The sequence below is a fragment of the Lithobates pipiens genome, unplaced genomic scaffold (assembly GCF_037356315.1).
Source record: "Lithobates pipiens isolate NorthernLeopardFrog02 unplaced genomic scaffold, aLitPip1_a1.2 Scaffold_23, whole genome shotgun sequence".
NCBI classification, from domain to species: Eukaryota; Metazoa; Chordata; class Amphibia; order Anura; family Ranidae; genus Lithobates; species Lithobates pipiens.
This window is the reverse complement of record NW_027507785.1, coordinates 191,901,354-191,927,387: the sequence shown is the minus strand read 5'-3', so window position 1 is coordinate 191,927,387 and position 26,034 is coordinate 191,901,354. Positions and strand designations below refer to the sequence as shown.

The following is a 26,034-nucleotide window of genomic DNA, read 5'->3' as shown; positions in this document are numbered from 1 at the left end:
CCACACTGGGGCGGATGTTTTGTCAGCTCTGCAAGGACAGGCCGCCAGCTTAAAATGGTGGTTTGCGACAATGGCACCAACTTCCTCTCTGCCCTCTGACAGGGACAACTGACCCATGTGCTCTGTGTGGCTCACGTCCTTAACCTGGTGGTGCAGCGGTTCTTGGGCAGGTACCCGGGCTTACAGGATGTCCTGAAGCAGGCCAGGAAAGCCGGTGTGCATTTCTGCCGATCATTTAATGCCTGTGCTCGGCTGGTTGAGCTCCAAAAGGAGTTGAACCTGCCCAAGAACCGTGTTATGTGACATGCCCACCAGGTGGAACTCAACGTTGGCCATGCTGCAGCGGCTGCACAGGCAGCAGAGAGCCATCAATGAGTACCTGTGCGACTACGGCACCAGGACAGGGTCAGGGGAGCTCAGTTTTTTCTCACCATGCCAGTGGGGCATGATCAGGGATTCACCATTTGAGGAGGCCACAAGGATGGAGAGCAGTGACAGTGCATGCATCAGTGACACTGTACCTCTTGTCCACCTGTTGGAGCATACGCTGCGTGGATTAATGGACAGGGCACTTGAGGCAGAACAGAGGCAGGAAGAGGAGGACTTCCTTGCCTCTCAAGGCCCCCTTTATCCAGACAGTGTTCCTGCTGTCTCACCCATCACACAGGAAGAGGACGAGGAGGATGATTGTGTCAGCATGGAGGTGGAGGCTGGCACTCAGCAGCAGCAGCAGTCTTATAGGGGTGATTTACAGTCCCAAGAAACCCGTGGATTTGTACATGGCTGGGAGGAGGTAGCTGCGGATCATGTTGTCCTTAGTGACCCAGAGGACTCCGGATCGAATGCCTCAGCTAACCTACGCTGCATGGCCTCCCTGATCCTGCAAAGCCTGCGGAAGAATCCTCGTTTTCTTCGGATCAAGGAGAGGGACCATTACTGGCTGGCCACTCTCCTTTATACACGGTACAAGGGTAAGGTTGCCGACCTTATCTTGCCATCGCAGAGGGAGCAGAGGATGAGACATCTCCGGGAGGCCTTGCAGAAAGGTCTGTGCAACGCGTTCCCAGAGACTGGGAGGTTACAAACTCCTGGTCCTGGACAACGTGTTGCTGAGGCATCAGTCAGAAGGAGCGGTGGAGAAGGTGGACGTCTGACCGATGCGTTCAGACAATTATTTAGTCTGCAGCCCCAAGGTATGATCGGTTCCAGCAACCATCGCCAGCATCTGATTTACATGGTGCAGGAATACCTAGGGGCAAGGTCAGATTTGGACACCTTTCCCACCAAAAATCCTCTGGCTTACTGGGTCTTGAGGATGGATCACTGGCCAGAGCTGGCACAGTATGCAATTGAGCTGCTGGCCTGTCCTGCATCCAGCGTTCTTTCGGAATGCACCTTCAGTGCTGCTGGTGGCTTTGTTACCGATCACAGGGTGCGCCTGTCCACCGACTCGGTTGATCGACTGACCTTCATAAAGATGAATCAGTCTTGGATCACCCACAGCTACCAAGCACCTGAAGATGATGTAACCGAATATATTTTTTTTAAATATCACATCCCTTAAAGACTGCCTATGCTGATGCTGAGTGACTGTCCTATTATGTTGATTGTCTATCCTCTTCCTCCTCCGCTGATATCTTGGAAGAACATTTTTGGTTCTGGATGATGCCACTAGCCCAATTTTTCTGCCCCTGTTTAACAGGGGTGTTTAATTACAATTGTTGATGCAATGCTTTGCAGCAGGGCTCATTCCTGCACTACAACTAGAGTATATGGGAGAGGTTGCAGTGTCGTGGCACCAGCACCAGTGCCTAAGGCCCAATATTTCAGCCCCTGTTTAACAGGGGTGTTTAATTACAATTTTTGAAGCAATGCTTTGCAGCAGGGCTCATTCCTGCGCTACAACTAGAGTATATGGGAGAGGTTGCAGTGTCGTTGCACCAGTACATGTGCCTAAGGCCCAATTTTTCAGCCCCTGTTTAAAAGGAGCATGTAATTACAATTCTTGATATAATATTTCACAGCAGGGCCCGTTCCTGTGCCCACCGAGAGTAACTGTGAGGACTTATATTGTTGTGGCACCAGCACCACAACCACCAAAGGCCCAATTTTTCTACCACTGTTCAACAGTGGCATGTAATCACAATTCTTGAAATAATTGTTCACAGCAGGGCGCTCCAGCGCCCACCATGAGTCAATTTGAGGGCTTACAATGTTGTGGCAACACCAACACCTTGTTTCACCATTTCTGCAGAGCATATAGGGCAGACCCCTACTTTCAAACATCCAACTTACAAACGTCTCCTACTTGCAAATGGAAGGAGACAACAGGAAGTGAGATGAAAAAATGTTTTCCAAAAAGCTTAAAAATAGATTTTCTGACTGGAGCTACACTTTAAAAATGTACCAGTTCAAAATTACAAACAGATTATACTTAACACAACAAACCTAGACAGTCCCTGTCTTGTTTGCACCGCCTGTATACTGCTGTTCTGAGTATATAGGGCCTGGGGGCACCACGCCTTTCCTTTTTTTAATATGGATACGGGGTTCCCCTTAATATCCGTACAAGATCCAAAGGGGCTGGTAATGGGCAGGGGGGGCTACCTATGCCATTTTTCTCAATGATTTTCATCCATATTGCCGCAACCAGATATTACATTAAAACCGCAAGCTGTTTTAAATTACTTCTTTTCCGTCATCTGTCATTTTGTGCAGGGACTGTTCGAAACACGGGAAACACGTGGCACTTCACAGGCATACTATAGACACCCCCCAGGCATGATATTTAAATAAATATTTCCCTTTTTTTTCACTTTAAACGTCATTAAAATCAGTGCCCCCAAAAAAACGGCCATTTTTAAAAACATTTTAGGCATTGACCCATGTCCCCTGAGGCAGGAGCCATGTCCCCAAACCCTTTTTAGGACAACATCTTGCATATTAGCCATTAAAATTAGCACTTTTTATTTTGAACGTTTGAGTCCCATAGACTTCAATGGGGTTCTAAAGTTCGCACAAATTTTCGGTCCGTTCGAAAGTTCTAGTGCAAACCAAACCGGGGGGGGGGGTTCGGCTCATCCCCACTGTACACCTATACCAGTCCTTAAAAGGACCTTTGTGGACATAGTAGCTAGTAATTTGCAGACTGTCCCTCAGTCCCTACACTGATAAAAGACAGCTGCAGAATCAGTAAGCACTCAACTCAGCAGTCAAGTATAATAGGCTTTCTATATTTTAAAGAAAGTATATTATACGTGTACAACCCTATATACTGTACACCTATACCAGTCCTTAAAAGGACCTTTGTGGACCTAATAGTAATAGCTAGTAATTTAACTAACTGTCCCTGCTCCACACAGCATCCTGTCCCTACACTGACAAAAGACAGCTGCAGAATCGGTCAGCAGTATACTCAGCAATCAGCAGCACAGCAGTCAGGAGCAGTGCACCAGAACCCTATATACTGTACACCTATACCAGTCCTTAAAAGGACTTTTGTGGACCTAATAGCTAGCGATTTGTGTCACTACAGTCTGTCCCTGCTCCACACAGCAGCCTCTCCCTACACTGACAAAAGACAGAATGTAAAATGGCCACCAGATCAGGTCTATTTATAAGGTAGGGGGAATGTCCAATTGTCCATGTGCTGAAATGTCTCAATTGGCTGTCCTGTATAGTGATGGCCGAACGGTTCGCCCAGCGGTCGTTTCGCGGCGAATTTCGGTCGTTCGCGGTCCGCTCGTTTTCCGGACTATTGGCGTTGTTCGCCCCGGCAGACTTACGTGTTTAATGTGTAAAAGAACTTTGACCTATGATGACACATCCATCATGGGGTACAGGACAGCCAATTGAGACATGACAGCACATGGACACTTGGACATTCCCCCTAACTTATAAATACACCCGATCCGGCAGCCATTTTACATTCTTTCTTCTGTCACTGTAGGGAAAGGTTGCTGTTTGGAGCAGGGACAGATAAACCACTAGCTATTTGGTATACAAAAGTTCTTTTCAGGACTGGTATAGGTGTTAGGTGTATATAGGTTTGCTGTGCTACTGATTGTTGCAGCAGCCTGAGTGTCTTTTGTCAGTTTAGAGAAAGGGACAGAGCGCTGTGTCTGCTGCTATTTTAGGGACAGCCAGATTAGTCATCATCATCATCATTAGCTGTTACTATCAGGTCCACAAAAGAGCTATTCCAGTAACCAGTAATTGTTCCAGTCTCCTCTGTTTTGCCAGTTGGTATAGGGAAAGGAAGGAAGCAGTGTGTTAGGCAGTGAGGGTCAGTTTAAACAGTTGCTGTTACTATTAGTTCCACAAAGGTTCTTTTCAAGACTGGTATCAGTGGTACGGTAATAGGCTTGTACACGTATAATATACTTTCTTCCAAATATAGAAAGAATATTATACTTGACTGCTGCCCTTCTGCTGCAGTCTGCTAATCAGTCACAACTCACTTGTTCCACAAAGCTCTTTATCAGGACTGGTAACTTGGTCTTTGTAGGGTGCTACAGTACATAGGGTTGAGTGCGGTACAGTCTGCTGTTCTGTAAGGACCACTATCGGTCCACAATAGATAGGGTTGAGGTGCACCACTGCTGACCGCTGCCCTATACTGCAGCAGTCCTTCAGCAGTATAGGGACTGACGTACAGGCTGCTAATCATTCACACACAATCCAACTTGGTCCACAAAGGTCCTTATAAGGACTGGTAACTTGGTGAAGGGTGCTACAGTACATAGGGTTGAGTGAGGTACAGTCTGCTGTTCTGTAAGGACCGCTATCGGTCCACAATAGATAGGGTTGAGGTGCACTACTGCTGACCGCTGCCCTATACTGCAGCAGTCCTTCATTGGTATAGGGACTGACGTACAGTCTGCTAATCACTCACACACAACCTACTTGGTCCACAAAAGTCCTTATAAGGACTGGTAACTTGGTCTGTCTAGGGTGCTACAGTACACAGGGTTGAGTGAGGTACAGTCTGCTATTCTATAAGGACTGGTATCGGTCCACAATACATAGGGTTGAGGTGCACTACTGCTGACCGCTGCCCTATACTGCAGCAGTCCTTCATTGGTATAGGGACTGAGAGCTTTGTCACAGGGTCATTTAAAAAATGACAGGCAGAGGAAGAGGCAGGCCCTTCCGCAGGGGTGGTAGGGGTAGGGCAGGAGCAACAGGCTTGAGCCAAAGTGGGAAGTTGCAGAAGGTGCGTTCAATTACTTTAAAGGACGCACCAGACTTGGTTGAATGGCTCGCTCAGTCTTACTCTTCTGCACCCTCATCATCCTCTCAATCTGCACCCACTTCTTCACTCTCTGCTATGTGCACCCCCAAAGACACTACCACCAACAACACCACCACAACCACCACCACCACCACCACCACATACCTTCCGCTTGAGTCACAGGAATTATTTTCCGATCCATATCAAGAGGACATTTCTGATGCGCAGCCACTCTTGGTATTGGATCAGGAAGAGGAGGTAGCAACAACCGCTACTCAGCAGTCTGACGACAGTACCCAGATCAGCCCAAGGAGGAGGTTGGTCCCCGGTGTTGCTGCCTACTCCGAGATCTCTACTTATAGCAGTGGGGAAGGTGACGTTGATGATAACGTGTCTAGTGATGTCACGTGGGTGCCCACAAGAGAGGAAGAGGAGGGGAGTTCAGAGGGAGATATGGACCAGCAGATAGGGAGGAGAAGCAGGAATAACTTACATTGCACAGGAGGGACAAAGCAGACTGCAAATGTATCAGGAGCGAGTAATCGACCATGTACGGTCACATCTGGCGCTCCCAGGACACCGGCACATGGCTCCGCAGTCTGGGCTTTTTTTAACGTGTCCGCTGCTGACAATAGCGTTGCCATCTGCAATCTTTGCAGTCAACGCATTAGTCGCGGTAAGCCCAACACTCACCTAGGGACGACCGCCTTAAGAAGGCACATGAGCAGCCATCACCGAGCCCAGTGGGAGCAACGGAACACACAAAGCCACACTGCAGGCTCTCACCGTCCAGCCTCGTCTTCTACTTCTCCTTCTCCTCTCTCCTCACAATTGTCCTCCACTCCACCTTCCATCACGCCAAGCTCACATTTTTCTGCAAAAAGGCAGGCTTCCGTGGGCCTAATGACGCCGGATAACCCTCTTGCCCAACGATTGACGGCTGGCTTGTCAGAACTCATAGCCCGCCAACTACTGCCATATAAACTGGTGGACTCGGAGGCCTTTCGCAAATTTGTGGCCATTGGAACACCACAATGGAAGGTCCCAGGAAGGAAGTATTTCTCACAGAAGGGCATCCCAGAGCTATATGGCCATGTTCAGCGGCAAGTGAATGTATCTCTGGCACACAGTGTCGGTGCCAAGATACATCTGACCACAGACACGTGGTCTAGCAAACACGGGCAGGGAAGGTATATCACTTTTACTGCCCACTGGGTGAACCTTCTGACAGCCGTCAAGCATGTAACCCGTGGCACCCGTGTAGATTTGGTTTTACCGCCACGGATTGCATGCAGGCCTGACTCTTCTTCTCCTCCTCCTCCTACTCCATCCTCCTCCCTCTCCTCCTCAGCTGGCTCCTCCTTTTCTGCTGCTAGCGTCTCTTCCGCTGCACCGCCCAAGCTCCCCAGAACCTATTCCACATGCCAGGTGAGACATTGCCATGCCGTGCTGCGTCTGTTGTGCCTGGAAGCCAAGAGCCACACTGGCCCGGCACTCCTTTCAGCTTTGCGTTCACAGGCAGATCAGTGGCTAACACCGCTCAATTTGACAGTTGGTAAAGTGGTGTGTGACAACGGTGCCAATCTGCTTAGCGCATTGAAACAGGGCAAAATCACGCACGTGCCATGCATGGCACACGTCTTAAACTTGGTCGTGCAGCGATTCCTTGTCAAATACCCTGGGGTCCAGGACATCTTGCGGCAGGCAAGGAAAATCTCGGCCCATTTCAGAAGATCTTACACGGCCATGGCTCGCCTTGCTGACATTCAGCGGCGACACAATCTGCCGGTCAGACGTCTTATTTGCGATTGCCCGACGCGATGGAACTCAACCTTCTATATGCTTGATAGGCTGCTCCAGCAGAAACGTGCAGTTAACGTCTACCTGTATGAACTCTGCGAAAGAAGCGATTCTGGGGAGCTGGGGTTTTTTTCACCGCGCCAGTGGCTGCTCATGCGCGATACATGCAGACTTCTGCGGCCATTTGAGGAGATCACCAAACTGGTCAGTCGCAGCCATGGCGCCATCAGTGACATGGTACCTTATGCCTTCTTTATGGAGCGTGCATTGCGTCGTGTCATTGATCAGGCTGTGGAGGAGCAAGAGCGGGAAGATGAGGAAGTTGCAATGCTGGATGAATTCCCAGGGGGGGCTACTCTATCTGAGACAAGTCAACAACAGGAGTCTGAAGAGGAGTCAGAGGAGGATGGTGCCGGGGCGGATGAGGAGGAGCAAGAAGAGCGTGCTTTAAACCTTTCTGGGATCCCTGTTGTGCGTGGATGGGGAGAGGAGAATGAAGAGGACGACATTATCCTGGATGATGAGCAGGAGCCAGGCCACCACACCGCTTCCACTTTAGTGCAAATGGGGGCCTTCATGCTCCAGTGTTTTAATAGGGACCCCCGTATAAAAAGCATAAGGGTCAAGGACCAGTACTGGGTGGCAACGTACTTAGACCCCCGGTACAAACACAAAATGGCGGAAATGTTACCGCCGTCGCAGAGGGCTGTCAGAATGCAGCACTTCCAGGCCTTGCTTCGAGAAATGCTGCATTCTGCTTTTGCGTGCGCTGGCAGAGGAGCAATTCCCACTCCCAGAGAAGGATTTGTGGGTACCAATCCAACAGCGCCTGCAAGAAGAGGCCGGTTTGAAGATGTGTTGGTGACTTCGGATATGAGGTCATTCTTTCAGCTGACCCATCGACAGGTGTCATCCGGATCCAGCATCAGGGAATGCCTAGACCATCAGGTGTCCGACTACATCGGGTTAACGGCCGATGTGGACGCTCTGAGGAGTGATGAACCCCTGGACTACTGGATGGGCAGGCTTGACCTCTGGCCAGAGCTTGCCCAATTTGCAATCGAACTGTTGGCTTGCCCCTCATCCAGTGTCCTGTCCGAAAGGACGTTCAGCGCAGCAGGGGGGATCGTGACCGATAAGCGTACTCGCCTAGCTCACGACAGTGTTAACTACCTCACATTTCTAAAAATGAATGAGGCATGGATCTCGGAGGAATTCAACACATGTGACCAGTAGACCATGTATATGTCTATAAACAATTTTTTTAATCAAGCACACAGACCTTCTTTATTCATTTGGCTCACTTCCTTGTCCCAAAAAAGCACACCGTACTATATGACCCTACCCTCCTCTTTGAAGAGGTTGAGCGGTGTCATATTTCTACTGGGGCTGCTTATGAGGGGATCACACCATCCCTGTGCTGTGCTGACTTTCTCCTGGGGGTTCTTATTATGAGGGGATCACACCATCCCTGTGCTGTGCTGACTTCCTCCTGGGGGTTCTTATTATGAGGGGATCACACCATCCCTGTGCTGTGCTGAGTTTCTCCTGGGCCTGCTTATTATGAGGGGATCACACCATCCCTGTGCTGTGCTGACTTCCTCCTGGGGCTGCTTACGGTGCTGCTGTCAGTGCTGTATATCACGGTGCTGGTGTGAGTGCTTAATGTCACGCTTCTGATCTCAGTGCTCTCTGTCACGGTGCTGCTGTCAGTGCTGTATATCACGGTGCTGATGTCAGTGCTGTATGTCACGCTTCTGATGTCAGTGCTCTCTGTCACTGTGCTGCTGTCAGTGCTGTATATCACGGTGCTGGTGTGAGTGCTTAGTCACGCTTCTGATGTCAGTGCTCTCTGTCACGGTGCTGCTGTCAGTGCTGTATATCACGGTGCTGATGTCAGTGCTGTATGTCACGCTTCTGATGTCAGTGCTCTCTGTCACGGTGCTGCTGTCAGTGCTGTATATCACGGTGCTGATGTCAGTGCTGTATGTCACGCTTCTGATGTCAGTGCTCTCTGTCACGGTGCTGCTGTCAGTGCTGTATATCATGGTGCTGATGTCAGTGCTGTATGTCACGCTTCTGATGTCAGTGCTCTCTATCACGGTGTTGCTGTCAATGCTGTATGTCACGGTGCTGGTGTTAATGCTTTATGTCACGCTGCTGATGTCAGTGCCCTCTATCACGGTGCTGTTGTCAGATGCCTCTATCACGGTGCATGTGTCATTGCTGGTGATCATCTCCTGCACCCTCTTCTTTGCCTATCCTGGTCCCTGACCTTCCCTCTCCTCCATTTCCTTCATGCGCTCCACAGTCCTGAATTGTCAGAACAATTTCCCATATAAAAAAAGAATGCTTGTAGTTATCGATCCCAAATTCACCTCATACATGTGTTATGTCATTGGCCATGTGGTGGGACTATGTTTGCACAGCTAATAATTATTTTGTGGCTGCAAATTCGACCTAAAGGTTTGAAACGTTCGCCTCCCATTGAAGTCAATGGGGCCCGCCGCGAACGTTCGGTTTCGCGAACGGTCGGCCTCGTTCGCGGTCCGCGTTCGCGAAACGTCCCGTCGGAAGTTCGTCCATCACTAGTCCTGTACCCAATGATTAATGTGTCATGGGTCAAAGTTCTTTCACAATGTAAATGCATATTTCCGCCGCGCAAACAGCGCCAGAAGTCCGCCGGTTTGGCAAATTGCAAACGCACAAAATTAGCCGGCGGACGAACAGCAAGGCCATCCCTATTTAAAAAGCACGAAAGATGGTCATAGAGAGAGGGCTCAGGGACACACCCTGGGGGGACACTGGGAGTTACACACATGCATGAATACGTATTTTAACATTCATCAAATTCCTGAACCGCCATCTTAAATCCTGGGAACCAGCAATCCACACTAATAGCCATTTTGGAATGGGTAAATATGCCATGTTGATCATATCTTGCATGCTCTCTTAAATATTGATGTATTGAATATTCTATTATTGAAAATCCTTCTCTCGAATCAATAACCGCATTTTAGATTTTTCTCTAAATTACATTTTTCATTATATATTTATTTTTGCATAGATGCCACTTTTATTGACAAACGAACGTCTAATTTATTTCACAATTTTAACCACTTATTTACCTGCAGTATAGTAATGGTTGGATGTGTGAAATACAGACGTTCTGTTCAATTGTCAATTATCGAAAAGGTTATTGATTCTACTGAGAAATGATCATGATGATATTATGTCCAAGGTACTACACTCCCATTTTGTGGGTATTTCCATTCATTGTCAAGGTGTTCATGTGACACAATCGATATTTTAATTTCATGTAAATATTTGTTTTTTGTCAACCAATAAATGTAACTATTTTGTATGATCACTTATCTCCGTGAATAAGTTTCACATAGATAGACTGTGTCATATAGGTTGATTTTGTATCTTAAAAAATATCCTCGTTAAAAATTACTTGTAATAAATACTGTGCGGGAAACAGTCCTTAAAAAGCACAACATATATAAATGGAGGCACTGTGTGAGATAACATTTATATTTTGTACAGAATCAATCATAGTTATGGTGGTGACATAGATCATATTTTGCATGAAATTATTAATTATACATTTTTTTTTTCCAAGAAAAATGTCTGGTCAAAGTGAATTTTATGTTGATGGGGATTATCAAGAGTCAGCCCTTACTGGTAATATGAGTACTCAGACAAAATTGATACAAGTACAGGAAATGTTGGATATGATTTCTAAAATTGGCATGGCGGATCATGACGAAAAAAGTTTGTCTAATGAGACTGATCGAGAAGCATACAGTAAGGAGCTTAAAAACCACGCCCGTCATTTAGTAAAAGTCGTATGGAACGTATAAGGTCATATCTATGAACTCACAGACAGCTCCTCTGAGACAAAGGAAATAAAAAGGCCTGATCACATGCATTTGAATTATACACTACCCTGATGTATCTTTATAGAGAAACGTCAATATACCCAACAGGAGATTGATATCTTAGAATCCCAGTTCCTTTTAATAGAAAGGGAATGTGAGCTTACTAAAAAGATAAAGGAGATCAATGACGAGGCAGATCATTATGACGAGTCTAATTTGACAATGAAAGATGAAATAGAACAGATGCAAAAAAAGAATACTAAGGTAATTATGGACAAACGTCACCAATTAAATAAAGAGTGTGAACAATTAATAGAGGAGAAGGAGAGTGTTCTGCAGGAAAATGATTCTCCTGATGAAAGTTGCAGAGTAGTAGGCAGTGGAAATTTAGAAAGTTTCAGAGTAATAGGCAATGGAAATTTAAAAGAAGAAATAAATCAGCTTAGGTCAGGACAGGAATCCCTAATTAAGCAATCAGAAGAATTAAAAGTGAAAAAATAAAAAGTGAAGTTTATGCCCCAGAATAATGCTCAGATGCTTAACCCTGAAGTATAGGGTCTAACAATACTCCAAAATCTGACTCTCAATCTCAAGTTGGGGAGTTAGACAATGAGGAGGAATCAGAAAAAGAAATCATATCCTACTCCGAGCCATCTGTAGAGAAAAGGGGGGTAAAAACTGAACCACCACATGAAAGTAGGTCTAATCAGTTTTCTTGGGGATCAGAGAAAAAGACTGGCACCCCTAAAAAGTACGCTTCAGAAATAATAACATTTTTAAATGATGCTGTCCCAGTCTTTAAGGAAGAGGGATGTGCGTTATTGACCACATTGAGACCTATGAAAATACTTTATCAGCTTTAGGCTTAAATGATGACCAGTCTAGGATTAAGTTCTTGCCGTGGATATTTGAAACCAAACACCGTGGATTCTGCGAATCTTTAAAAGGTCTGTATGGTACTTCATAGCAAGAAATTAAACATTGCTGTCATCTAAAATTTGTCCCGCACGAAAATGTTAATGTGGCTATACACAATCTCAGATGTACTAGTAATCAAAGCCCCACCGAATTTCTGCCTGTGCTCAAAAGTGCTTACTACCATTTAGCAGAAAATGAGTCAGATTACAATAAACCTGAGTTTAAACTCATGTTCTTCGAGGCCCTACCTACCCACATAAAAGTGAATTTGGCAAAAGACTACAAAGGGGGGAGTTCACTGGAGTCTTTCGTAAAAGATAGTAACAATTTGTACTCTATCCAACAGACTGGTGAAAACAGTGGAAGGCCTGAAACCATAACTAAATTTGTGGATGGAATTCATGTATCTCCTCAATCATTACAAAACCAAGAAAAATACATACGCTGATATAGTCAGAGGAGATATGCCACAGAGTTTCCCCAGCAGGAGACCAGATACCCCACCAATCAGAAGGGGGTAAGCAGAGACCACAGAGAGGCAGAGGGGGAGTTCAAAGACCACCTCAGGAGTATCACCCAAGGGATCCAGACCCGAGGTTTAAGAGAAACTGTCATGTATCAGATAAGACCAGAACTGTGTGGACTGCAACAGAGGAAACCCAAACGTGTATAAGTAAAATATGATTTATTAAGGAAAGTGAATAATATAAATACAACCACACAGTGCAATAAACCAACCAACAAAGACCCCCAAACAACAACAGACAGATATGTACAATAAATGGGAAATGCTAGGACCGTAAACGATAGGCAGGCCAGGGTCATACACAGAGGATCAGCAAATAAACAAGGGCAGTCCAGAATCAGAGTCACAAGCCAGGCCAAGGTCATACACAGGGAGATCAGCAAATGGGGTAAGGAACACAGGACCGGGAGAGGATGGACGGATCAGACTGCAGGACAGGGATAATGGTAACAGGTGGGACAGGGTAGGGACCAGGACAGGGAAACAGGATCAGAACCACGGGTCACAGGTTCAGGTCACAGGTTCAGGTCACAGGTTCAGGGCACAGGAACAGGTTCAGAATCAGGATCACAAACAGCAGGTCAGGGCACAAGGAACAATACCAAGGCAAACATATGACTGCTTGCCAGCTATTTATAGGCCTGTGATGGCCTCAAGTGACACCTGATTGCAGGAGGTGCTGCCTGCTCCATACTGCCAGGATCCATCCGCTGGTGGACGCCAGTACTGCGGCCCAAAGATGATATAGCATCAGCAGGGAAAAGCTCTCCTGACAGCTCAAAACTGACAGGAGACACCTGCTGGTGGACCTCAGTACTGCACGCCAAAAGACAGATATTATCAGCGGATGGAACATTTCCTGACAGTACCCCCCCTCAAAGGAGCGGCCTCCGGACGCTCCAACTAGCTGCTGCTGGGACAAGTCCATGGCATCAAGCTGGGCAACAGGCGGAGTCATGACAGGTTTAGCAGCAGGCACATCAGGCTGGGCAGCCGGCACAGGCACATCAAGCGAGGCAGCAGGTACATCAAGTTGGGCAGAGGGCACAGGCACTTCAAGCTGGTGTAATGGGCACCGCAGGCTGGACAGCGGGCACCAGCACTTCAGGCTGGACAGCGGGCAGGAACACCTCAGGCCGGGAGGCAGGCACATCAGACCAGGAGGCTGCAAGGCAGGCACCGGGACGGCAGGCTGGAAGGCCTCAGACTGGAAGGCCGGGACATCGGACTGGAAGGCCGGGACATCAGACTGGAAGGCATCAGACTGGAAGGCCGGGACATCAGACTGGAAGGCCGGGACATCAGACTGGAAGGCATCAGACTGGAAGGCCGGGACATCAGACTGGAAGGCATCAGACTGGAAGGCATCAGACTGGAAGGCCGGGACATCAGACTGGAAGGCATCAGACTGGAAGGCCGGGACATCAGACTGGAAGGCATCAGACTGGAAGGCCGGGACATCAGACTGGAAGGCATCAGACTGGAAGGCATCAGACTGGAAGGCCGGGACATCAGACTGGAAGGCATCAGACTGGAAGGCCGGGACATCAGACTGGAAGGCATCAGACTGGAAGGCCGGGACATCAGACTGAAAGGCATCAGACTGGAAGGCCGGGACATCAGACTGGAAGGCCGGGACATCAGACTGCAAGGCATCAGACTGGAAGGCATCAGACTGGAAGGCCGGGGCATCAGACTGGAAGGCCGGGACATCAGACTGCAAGGCATCAGACTGGAAGGCATCAGACTGGAAGGCATCAGACTGGAAGGCCGGGACATCAGACTGGAAGGCATCAGACTGGAAGGCCGGGATATCAGACTGAAAGGCATCAGACTGGAAGGCCGGGTCATCAGACTGGAAGGCATCAGACTGGAAGGCATCAGACTGGAAGTCCGGGACATCAGACTGGAAGGCATCAGACTGGAAGGCCGGGGCATCAGACTGGAAGGCCGGGACATCAGACTGCAAGGCATCAGACTGGAAGGCCGGGACATCAGACTGCAAGGCATCAGACTGGAAGGCCGGGACATCAGACTGCAATGCATCAAACTGCAAGGCGTCAGGCTGGAAGGCCGGGGCATCAGACTGGAAGGCCGGGGCATCAGACTGCAAGGCATCAGACTGGAAGGCCGGGACATCAGGCTGCAAGGTGTCAGGCTGGAAGGCCGAGACATCAGGCTGCAAGGCGTCAGGCTGGAAGGCCGGGACATCAGGCTGCAAGGCGTCAGGCTGGAAGGCCGGGACATCAGGCTGCAAGGCGTCAGGCTGGAAGGCCGGGACATCAGGCTGCAAGGCGTAAGGCTGGAAGGCCGGGACATCAGGCTGCAAGGCGTCAGGCTGGATAGCAGGCAGATGATTGGCAGAATCAGGTGGGTGATCAGGTTCAGCTGGCATGCAGGCAGACTGGAGCAGGTTGGTTGATGTGGAGGCAGGTTGCGTTACTGGCAGGATCAAATGGGTAGGAAAGAACTTCCGTCTTTTTAGATTTAGCTACTGAAGGCCTGTAAGTAGCTGCAGATCTATAGGTAGGGGATGAAGCAGACTGGAGAGAAGGGTTGGAATATGGCAGGGAAGAGGTAACAGTGGCTGGGGGAAGTTCTTGAGGGATAGTGGGCCACAGTAAAGAGGCAGTTGGATTAAAGGCAGGATATGTGCAGCAGGAAGAAACAGGGTATTGATATTTGGTGGTGGGTAGAGTATATTGGGCTGAAACTGAGGTTGCCATAGGTGATGGAGGAAGAGACTCTTGGGCAGGCAGGTGTTTGGTAGCAGAGAGGGTTTGTTGTGGGCTGGCTGTAGCTGATTGCAAAATACCAGACCATGCTAAAAGTAGTGGTTGTACAAACTGCGGGTTACATACTGCCTGTCTAACAAGGTATTGTACGGAATCAACACATTCTATTATCATCTGTTGGGAACAGGCTGTGTAATGCTCAAAAAAGTAAGGGGAATCATCTTCCAGAAGCCATACCAGAGATGTGACTTGATTAATACTGAAAGGGGGAGAAAAATCATCCTGGCCCTCTGGGATGCAGGGCAGGGCCAGCTCTGTGCAGATTTGAATTAACGGCTGAACATCCCCAAACAACATACAGCCCTGATCAACCCAGGAGTGAGCGAAACGAATGGTTTCCAATAGCTGATCACTGGTCCACCCTTTCAGTGTCTGGCAGAGATAGTCACCACTCTCAGATGCCAACAAAGCATAATAACGAATCACCTCTAAATTCATTTCAGTAAGCAACCTGAACCAAGATGGTTCCTCTGTGTAGCCACTTCTGGTCAGGGATGGCCTCGGTATTCTGTCATGTATCAGATAAGACCAGAACTGTGTGGACTGCAACAGAGGAAACCCAAACGTGTATAAGTGAAATATGATTTATTAAGGAAAGTGAATAATATAAATACAACCACACAGTGCAATAAACCAACCAACAAAGACCCCCAAACAACAACAGACAGATATGTACAATAAATGGGAAATGCTAGGACGGTAAACGATAGGCAGGCCAGGGTCATACACAGAGGATCAGCAAATAAACAAGGGCAGTCCAAAATCAGAGTCACAAGCCAGGCCAAGGACATACACGGGGAGATCAGCAAATGGGGTAAGGAACACAGGACAGGGAGAGGATGGACGGATCAGACTGCAGGACAGGGATAATGGTAACAGGTGGGACAGGGTAGGGACCAGGACAGGGAAACAGGATCAGAACCACGGGTCACAGGTTCAGGTCACAGGTTCAGGGCACAGGAACAGGTTCAGAATCAGGATCACAAACAGCAGGTCAGGGCACAAGGAACAATACCAAGGCAAACATATGACTGCTTGCCAGCTATTTATAGGCCTGTGTTTGGCCTCAAGTGACACCTGATTGCAGGAGGTGCTGCCTGCTCCATACTGCCAGGATCCATCCACTGGTGGACGCCAGTACTGCGGCCCAAAGATGATATAGTATCAGCAGGGAAAAGCTCTCCTGACAGCTCAAAACTGACAGGAGACACCTGCTGGTGGACCTCAGTACTGCACGCCAAAAGACAGATATTATCAGCGGATGGAACATTTCCTGACAAACTATAGGGTGTATCTCCAACGGGTCAGATTTAAACCTAAGGGTAGACACCCTCACCATTACCGGTGTAATTGGCCCCGGGGGCCTACACAAGTAAAGAGGGAGCAACCACAGTGTAGGACACCCCAAAATCACCAGAAAAATAGGGAACAACTTAGGCCCAGGCAACTATCCCAGAATGAAGACAGTGGTTCTGATAGGTATATGTCTGATCAAACTGAGCCAGTAGTCCCCAAAAAGTACAGAAATCGTGTCCCACAACCCAATTCTGATCAACCTGTAAGCAATACGGAAACCAAAATAGATAAAATTATGGATATGGTACATGGTTTCATTGCTGTACGGAACATGAATAACACTTCTTCAAGGGACAAAATCCTGTGGCCAGCCAAAGGCCACAGAGCCTTTGAAGCGCCTATGTTAAAATAAATCTGAGGAATTCCTGGCCGGCCGGGTAGCGTGCTCGGATAAGGGTCTGTTGTGGACTTGGGGGGGACCCCCACGCCGAATTTTTTTGGGCGTTGGGGTTCCCCTTTAAGTCCATACCAGGCGGCAGGGCCTGCGACGTCTCCTTCGCGGGCCCCGCCTACCTGGATACCCGCTCGAAATGAGCGGACTTTTCTCCGGGCGGGAAAAGTCCGCTCATTTCAAAAGTACGGCGGAATGGCATACACACGGGCGGATTGTCCGCCGAAATGCGAGTACGACGGACAGTATTACGGAAATTCCGAAATACTTAGTCCGCCGGACTGCACGCTGAAAAAGTCCGCTGAAGCCCACACACGAGCGGACTGTCCGCTGAAATGTGTTTCGGCGGACTAAGTAGGCTAGACAGTCCGCCCGTGTGTACGCGGCTTTACACCATGTTTTTACCCAGGTCACAGTCATGAGGATCCTGAAATCCCTACCAGGGGATGGTGGTTGTTATATATTTATTATTCTCCTATTTTTCAGTGGTCACTTCATTCCTCTGACATAAACAGGTCACTCCAAACAGCCTAATTTCACGGTAAATCTAGAGGAAGACCGAATCCTAAAGACATTAAAATCAGGTGCCCTAAATGTTTTGATATTTTGTTAAAAGATTAGGAGTCATCCGCATAGGGTAGTTTGATTGCCTCAAATGAGTTGTATTGACACCCCAAAGGGGGGAGATTTTATTTGTTTCATTCCTCACAAGTAGAAGGTTGACTATAATGTCAAATATTTTATTACTGACAGTAAGTGTCACATGTCAAATTGAAATGTTTTTAATTGTTATTATTCCAGAACCGCTACAATTAAGCTTAAAAAAAATGGTTCACCCCCCTTTTTTTTCCCCTCTCTCCCGCCTTCCTCCTTTTTTTCCCTCCCCTCCCCCCTTCCCCCTCATGTTTCACTGACTGGTGTTTGGGCCACCTGGTCACACCTAATTGTGTGTACATATTGGTGGCAATTTTCTGATATAATTATTTACAACAGCTATTTATAAATCTTTGTAATCAGAGCCTGTCTAACCCATCTCCCGTGTCCTCCGCCGGGGGAATTAACGGGCCCTCTGGTCTGCGTCCTGTCCTTGTGGTGGGGTGAGCTGATCTCCTTATTATTATTGTTTTCTTTGTATTATTTGTGAGATATATATATATATATATAGCTTATTTTTTGCTCTGTTTTTTTATGATTTAAATGTACTATTTGTTTCATAGATCCTCCTCCTGATGAAGCGTTTTTTCTGCAAAACTAGTTGAGAAAATTATGTACACTTTTTTCTTGAAACTCTCCGGGGGAACTCGCCAGTAGTTCATCAATTGTGGTGTACACATTACATTGTTTTAATGTATTGTTGTTTCTATATTTGTTTTTCTTGTGTCTTTATTAAACTTTATACAATTTATATTATTATTCTTTTTTCCTTGATTATCAAGTACCGGAATAGTCCAATTTTCAATCCTGTTGGGTGTAATTGCATGAGGGTTAGCATGAGCAACTGCCCTGGCACTTACATACCAGTCAATTTTCTTATGTTCCTGTCGATAGGATTTTTTTCAAATCTCTCTTTCAGATTCTAGTTATATTCTTTGCTCCTACAAATATGCCTTTGAAGAAGGGAATTTCTTCCTGAAACATGTCAGGCTCATGGAGTATATGTATATAATTATATAATCCAATCTGTTAAGACTGTACATTTATGTATCCATGCATCAAGATTTTGTGTGGATTATTTTTATGTCTGATTATGTTGTTTTTAAAAATCTTTTTTGAATAAATATTATTTTATAATAAAAAATTCTCTGTTCGCTTCAAAAGTCCTGCTGTATCGGGAAGTACTGTTGTCCCTATATTTTGGGATTTTTTCTGCCAAAAGAAATGACATTCCAAGTGTGACATGTAAGGATGAGAAATGCTTGAATATTCTCTTTTGGGTAGAACTTCACTTTAAGCTTCCTCTTGATTTGACATTCAGGTCCAGCTCTGCTTATTAAGTGTACTGAGTGTGAAGGAAGCCTGTAATTCTAAAATAAATGTGTTTTATAAATAATAATCTCTTATTAGTTCTTGTTAACCCCTTTCTCTCCCTCTTCCCTAAGCTACAGTATTTAACAGTTTGTATGTAAAATGCTTTTATTGTCAACTATTTAATCTTGTGTGTAACACTTATAAAAAATATGCAGCAAACTTGTAAACTTTCTAACCTAAATTGTGTTTTAATTCTGCTTAAAATAATGTAATTGTTCATTGCATTCAATCGCACATGCTTAAACCACTGAAGTACCAAATTGTATAGCAGTATAGCAAATTGACATACTGGCAAATGTGTAGGTTAAGTATTTATGCATTTATTTTTTTACTTGTTTATTAAACAGTTCACACAAATTTAACAGCAATATTGTAGGTTGAAAGAGTGTATATGTGAGTAACATTGCTAATTCTCGGGTTTACCTTCCTTTAGGCATCTTGGGTATTTTAGCACACCATCCAAGCACTGAATTCTCAGAGTTTTTTCATCAAATATCTGATATCCAGATTTGCATTCAAATGACATCCAATCACCATGTAAACTGTATAGTTTTTTGTTTTTTTCTTTTTCAGATCTATATCTAAATTGTATATTGTTTTGTTGTATGTTGGTTTCTTTTACTGTACAAGGTACTGAAAACAAGTAAAATATATAATTATTTTACACACAAAGAATAACTTAAAGAACACACTTAAATTATGTTTGTGCGTACTGTAAATAAAGAATTATCAAGAACAAATATGCCTGATAGTACTCGATTCTTGGTATAAAATATTTATGGGAGTACAATATATCTTGCCCTGTGCCTTGTGACATGGAGCATGTAATGCACTCCAGTGTTACAGCAATTGGAACACATATTATAATAAAAAACACATTAGTGAAAAAGGGATATTACATGTCAAACACTTGCTGTTGTCTGTATACCTGCTGAAAAAAAAGTAGTATTATGAGATGCACACTTGGTTTAGAACAACTCTTCAGAGACAACTTGCCTATACATCTGCTTCCTCCAGCACACTTACTTGCACAAATCCAAGCTGCCACACTTATAGTTATTCCGACAAAAAGGAAACAGTCAGATTTTACATTCAAAGATTTTTATTGATTTTCGCACAAGTAATACACAAAGAAGCAACGACATAAAGAACATCAAGATAACATCCAAAGAGACTGACTGAGAGACTTTATGATCCAGGTGATCTTACGTTTGGCTGTCTGAATGGAGACCTTGGGGAGCTTCCAAGCTTTGGCTATGGAGAGTTTGGTGCCTAGGAGTATAAAGAAGATAAGATTTTGAGAATATTTGAGAGAACCCCGTTACCTTGGAAATTATTTGGAAGATTTTGTTCCAAAAGCTTCTGCTTTTGGGACAGTCCTACCATATGTGTAACATGGTTCCCTTCATCTCACACCCTCAAAAATAGAGGGGGGACACAGAAGGGAAGATAGTGGAGAGTTTTGACTGAGTCATTTACCATCTAGTGATGACTTTCAGACTGGCTTCCATTAGGGAGGTGTTGAGGATACCCTTATAAGATCTTGTGAAGGCCCTGTGCCATGTGTCCAATCCCACTGTTCCTGAAGGTCAGCTTCCCAAGCTAGCATGTAAGGGGGTTTTCGAAAATAGTTTGAGCAAGTGACGAGTGAATTATGGAAAATCCTCTCCTCTGATCCATGACTTGACCACACCATTGTTCATAGAGTTAGAACTGAGGGGGTTTAGGTTTCATCCACCAAATAGAGTGAAGGTGATGAGATATTTACGAAAAAAGGGGGAAAAAACTGCGCTACGGAATACAAATGGTATTGAACGGAAGCTGCAATTCAAAATGTACACCAAGAATACACCAAACAGAAATGGAAAAAAGAAAGAACTGCGCTAACCACGAGTACCCAAATGTGAGTAGGGTATGTATATGTGCCAGACCCACGATATGGGTCTTAGTGTCTTAATATCTCCAAGACCACCTCCAAAGTATAATGAAAACCATATACAAATAAGTGCAATTTAAATGCAAAAACAAACCATAAATACGTGTCAAGAGTGTGAGTTCCCCAAACACAGTATGAGTAAATCAAACTCAGTGCATATACCTCTAAAAATAAAAAATTAAAAAATAGAATAGAATATGAAAAAAATATTTGCAATTTTTTTACATAAATGAAATATCAAGAAAAAAATATATTTAGAGACACCCTATATAATGTCCATATAGTTATATGTCAAAAAAGATAATAATAAAATGTCCATATAGTGAACAAACACCAGTGAAGTAAAGCTTCAAGTGGAGTGCAGCAGTGAAGGACAAACTTCAAACAGCTGAGTTATAAGTACACAAAATGAAATCTTCTCCAAAGATGTATTGTGCTTTTCCCAACACCGAATGAGTGAATTGGCTTCTTACCAGATCCAAGCGACCCCCCGTTACAGAGGGTCACCACAGGCGACAATAGTCAAAGAGTATCCGGATAGCGATTCCTCCTCAAGCGATCCTGGATCTTTCACGCGGTAGGGTTATGGCTGTTATTCCACATATCACTCCCAATATTGCTACAATGACTACTGACGGCGCTGACGTCACCAGCTCAGCGGTCAGGGCACCACGTGACGACCTCTAGGTTCTTTCCCCCAGGGAGATGCCCCAGAAATTCAGGATCGCAGCACAGAGTGGATCAACGGGTTGACCCAAAGTGACAAAAATGAAGTGTTCAGGCAACAAAGTTCTAGCCTGTGAAATGTCAAAAACAGCTAGGAACTAGGGAATGGTAAAATAGGCAACTGAGGGCTACCCGCCCTGTGACCTTCTGGTCTTGTAAAAAAAAAAAGATGACACTGATGTCAGGGTTTAGGGCCTGGGATATCAAGGGGGGCCTAGCGTCCTTGGAGCGTTTAGGTTTAGGCTTGTTCCAGACAGTAGTCAGGGGGCTCATGGGAGAAGGACGCTTGGCAGATCCGGAGCTGGAATTAGCAAAGTCCGCTTCTGCTTCTTGCGAGATGAGTCTCAGGTCTAGGAGGAGACGTTCAGCATCCTGGAGGCTGTGGAAGGAATGCGTTTTGTATTTGAAGTGAAATTTTAAAGCAAATGGGAAAGCCTATCTGTACTTGATGTCAAGATGAGATAACACTGTTAAGAGGGGTGTCAAGATCTCCTTTTTTGAGTAGTGGTTGGTAAAATGTCAGCAAAGACCTGTATGGCATGCCCTCGGCAAGTTAGGGGAGAGTGGAAGTGACACAGCTTCATCACTTCCTCCTTGATGGAGAAAAAATGGGTTATGTCTCTGGGGCAGCCATCTTTTTTTGGAGGGTCCAAGGTCCTGTGAGCCTGGTCTATCTCCAATCTGTGTGGAGGGATGTTAGGAATCATTTGTTTGATGAAATCTTGCATGACAGACATGGTGTCAGTGATTGATTCCGGGAAGCCTCTGATTCTGTAATTCTGTCTCCTGGATCTATTTTCCAGGTCGTCAATCCTGGATAAGGGCATGTCCAGTTGGTCTTGGAGAACCTGAATATGGTCAGAGTTCTGTTTAGTTTTAGAGTTATGTTCAGCTTATTTTTTATAGCTTACATCCGGGATCCCAGGTTCTGGAAGTCCAACCGGATATCACCAGTGATTTTGGCTGCAGTTTGTGCTAGTCCCCTGTCCAGCAGGTCTGAAAATGTTATTAAAAGGTCAGGAGCTGTGAGGATGGAGTTTAGGAACAGGTCAGATGGAGAAGGCACATCTGTTGATCAGAAAGGGGTGGCCCCAGAGGGGAGACCAGGAGATCCTTCATAGAGTGTTCAATGAGGGATTCTGTAGAGGCCGAGGAGGGGGCCATGGCCTGGTGGTTACTCACATGGGTCCCCAGGGTGAAGATTTGGGTAGTGGAGCCAGGGTTTGCCTGAGTCTGGAGAGCTCCTCTGTGTCTGGAGTATGCAGCTGCATGGCGTTTGATTTGGCCCGATCAGCTGCGGTGTTGAATTGCAGCCCCAAGTCTCTCCGGCTGAGCCAGCTGACATGTGTCCGTTCCCGGAGCTTTCCGCCATCGGATGGTGCCAGTGTGGTGGGTCCCAGGACCCTGTGTCCTGTGGTAGGTGAGCTGTATGGTCGTGGCAGCGCAGTGCTCCTGGCTTAAGCAGCCATCTTGGAGACTTCTGCGAATGCGTTCCTCGAAACAGGCAGATTTTGAAGCAAAAGCCTTTATAGGCAGGGACCGCGAGACCCTTTGGTTGTGTAGCAAAGTTCAGTGTCCAGCTTATATTCTTGTGGCTACTCATCCCAGCACCACCTTTTCAGGCACTGCCAGCCGCCTGACTGCAGCTGCCTCTCACTAGCCCTGCTGGCTACTTCCCACAGTCCTCGCAGACTGTACACTCATTCGCCCACCTAGCTGATTTCTTCTGGACTTCTGAATGATAATTTACTTTCGGGAATGGGCTTACCTGTTCCTGCTGTCCTCACAATTGCTCCTGTGCCTCCAGGAAGGATATCCTCCATGTTTTGTAGAGGGTCCCTCCAGCATCCGAGGCCCAGTCCCGAGGTCACCCCCCCAGACTAGGGGGCACCCTTAAGGGCCTCTGACAGCCTCCTCAGCACTCCATCTTCCACCTGACTGCCCCTTCTGGCATAACCCAAGAGTATTTAAGAGGTGCCTGCCCCCTGTCAGCCCACTTGCTGGGAATTAGCTCGAGCCCTCCTCAATACTCCAAGCAGCTCCTCCTAGCCTCCCACCCATTCTTATGGAAACTTCTCCAAGGTTCCAGCAAGGGGGGAGGGGATAACCAGAGGTGCTGCTTGATGAGCCATCCAGCCTCCCTGAGTACCTCATCCATGGCCCAGATTCAACCCATCCTGGTTCTCAGCCAGGCTAATTTATCTACACTACAGCTATGTACACTAAACCTAGCACACTAAGTTAAAGGGTGTTACAGTGGTATGAGGGTAAGTTATGTACATTAAAACATTACAAAATATATAAAAAGTTTTTATCCTGACAACAAGAGTCCACTCTCTATATATAGCAGAGCATAATTAACACTTTCATTCAAAGTGACTTCTTCCAGTGCCCAGGAAATTATGGTGCTCGGAAACAGTTCTACTTGTGAAAAAAGGTAGGGATACAAAACAGCTTCCACCCCATGATCCATCTCTTGTGTTCCAAACGAAACCCCTTTTGGGGATGCACTCACCAAATCACTAAGAATCTGAGCCTTCACAATACCAAAACAAACTCCTCCTTGGCCACATGTCTCTGTTGCTAGTATGGGGGTCCAATATATCTCATAAAAAGAGTAAAGTATACGAACATAGCGTGATACTGCTTTAAAACATTTATTGTAAACCGCCCACAATACAAATATGCGTACCAAAAAGAATAATATAACAAACGCTCAAAATTATCGTGTACTGTGCCTTTTTCCGAGTCCAGTATATCCAAGGAACAGCGGACGTCCGCTATGTGTATCTGCGGTTCACTTCCTGATGCCCTGGTTGTCTGGAACGCGGAGTCTGGAGCGCACACGTCACTTCTGGTATGATTACGCCCTTGCGTAATCATAGAGGAAATATGTGCTGTGGGCATGTGGTACAAGGCACGCAGAATGCATAGGAAGTAGCGGCCAAACGCTATAGTTTCTAACACCAAAAAGAAGTAGTAGTGACAAGACAGGCTATCAAATGTTTTGTAGAGGTCTAGCAACAGCAACAGGTCACATCAGATGATCACATCACATCAGATGGTCATCATGTGAATAGACTGCTGAGATAAGGTTCATTGACTGACGTATCTGATCGTATCTTGTCGGTATCTCATAAATCCCAATTGGTCTTTTGGGAATAGTGTTCTAAAAAAAAAAAAGTAATAGCGCTAGTGTTAAAGTGGTTGTAAACCCTTTACAAGAACTTTATGCTACAGGTAAGCCTATAATAAGGCTTACCTGTAGCTACCCTGGATAACTCCTAAACCTGCATGGTTTAGGAGATATCCCCTGTCCCCTGCATGTGCCAATGTCATCGGCACATGCGCACTGGTGCAAACTGAAGCAACAGCATGTATGTGCCGTTGCTTCAGTCTGTGTGCCGTTACCGGCAGCTCCCGTGCACGTGCGCGGGAGTGACGTCATCGTGGCTCCAAACTATCACAGCGATGGAGCCTGGAGCCGCGATACTTGGAAGTAACCCCCAGGAGAGATGTCGCCGGTCAGAGGGGGAGACGAGGATGGCTGCGGGGGCTTCGATCCAAGGTAATGCCTTTGTCTTGCAGGCTTTTTTTTTTTACCAGGGTTTACAACCATTTTAAGTATTTTAAGATCACAGGTAATAAGGGATATTGGTTGAAAGTTCAATACCTCTGCGGGGTCCTCTATTTTCATAAAAGTGCCTTTCCTCAGATGATTGAGATATAAAACTGGGAGTCAATATATCTGTAAATCATTTATAGTATCCATTGGGTATCCCAGAGTGGGCTAGTGAACTGTCCTTTTTATTTAACCACTTGCTTACTGGGCACTTAAACACCCTTCCTGACCAGACCAATTTTCAGCTTTTGGTGCTCTCACACTTTGAATGACAATTACTCAGTCATGCAACACTGTACCCAAATGAATTTTGTGTCCTTTTTTTCCCACAAATAGAGCTTTCTTTTGGTGGTATTTGATCACCTCTGGGGTTTTTATTTTTTGCGCTATAAATGAAAAAAGCCTGAAAATTTTGAAAAAAAACGCATATTTCTTTGTTTCTGTGATAAAATTTTGCAAATTATAATTTTTTTTTCATAAATTTTGGCCACAATTTATACTGCTACATATCTTTGGTAAAAATAGCCCAAATTAGTGGATATTATTTGGTCTTTGTGAAAGTTAGAGAGTCTACAAGCTGTGGTGCGAATCGCACAAAATTGATCACACCTGATGTACTGGTGGCCTATCTCATTTCTTGCGACCCGAACAAGTCAGGAAAGTACAAATACCCCCCAAATGACCCCTTTTTTGAAAGTAGACATTCCAAGGTATTTACTAAGATGCATGGTGAGGTTTTTGATGTTGTCATCTTTTTCCCACAATTCTTTGCAAAATGAAGATTTTTTTTTTCTCACAAAATTTTCAATGTAATAGGTT

The 26,034-nt window shown here is 45.9% G+C and overlaps 1 protein-coding gene across 2 annotated transcripts in view; it reads right to left on the bottom strand.

Annotated features, from left to right (window-relative positions):
• The window catches only part of LOC143928077 (complement factor H-related protein 1-like), a 603,696-nt gene that overhangs the window by 187,765 nt on the left and 389,897 nt on the right, over positions 1-26,034 (bottom strand). Inside the window, exon 7 of one of the 2 annotated variants that reach the window (XM_077452692.1) lies at positions 19,355-19,564. The exons of the other annotated variant lie outside the window; for it this stretch is intronic. Coding sequence (XP_077308818.1) covers positions 19,355-19,564 — 210 coding nt within the window. The remainder of the gene's footprint in view (positions 1-19,354; positions 19,565-26,034) is intronic. 2 annotated transcript variants of the gene reach the window in all.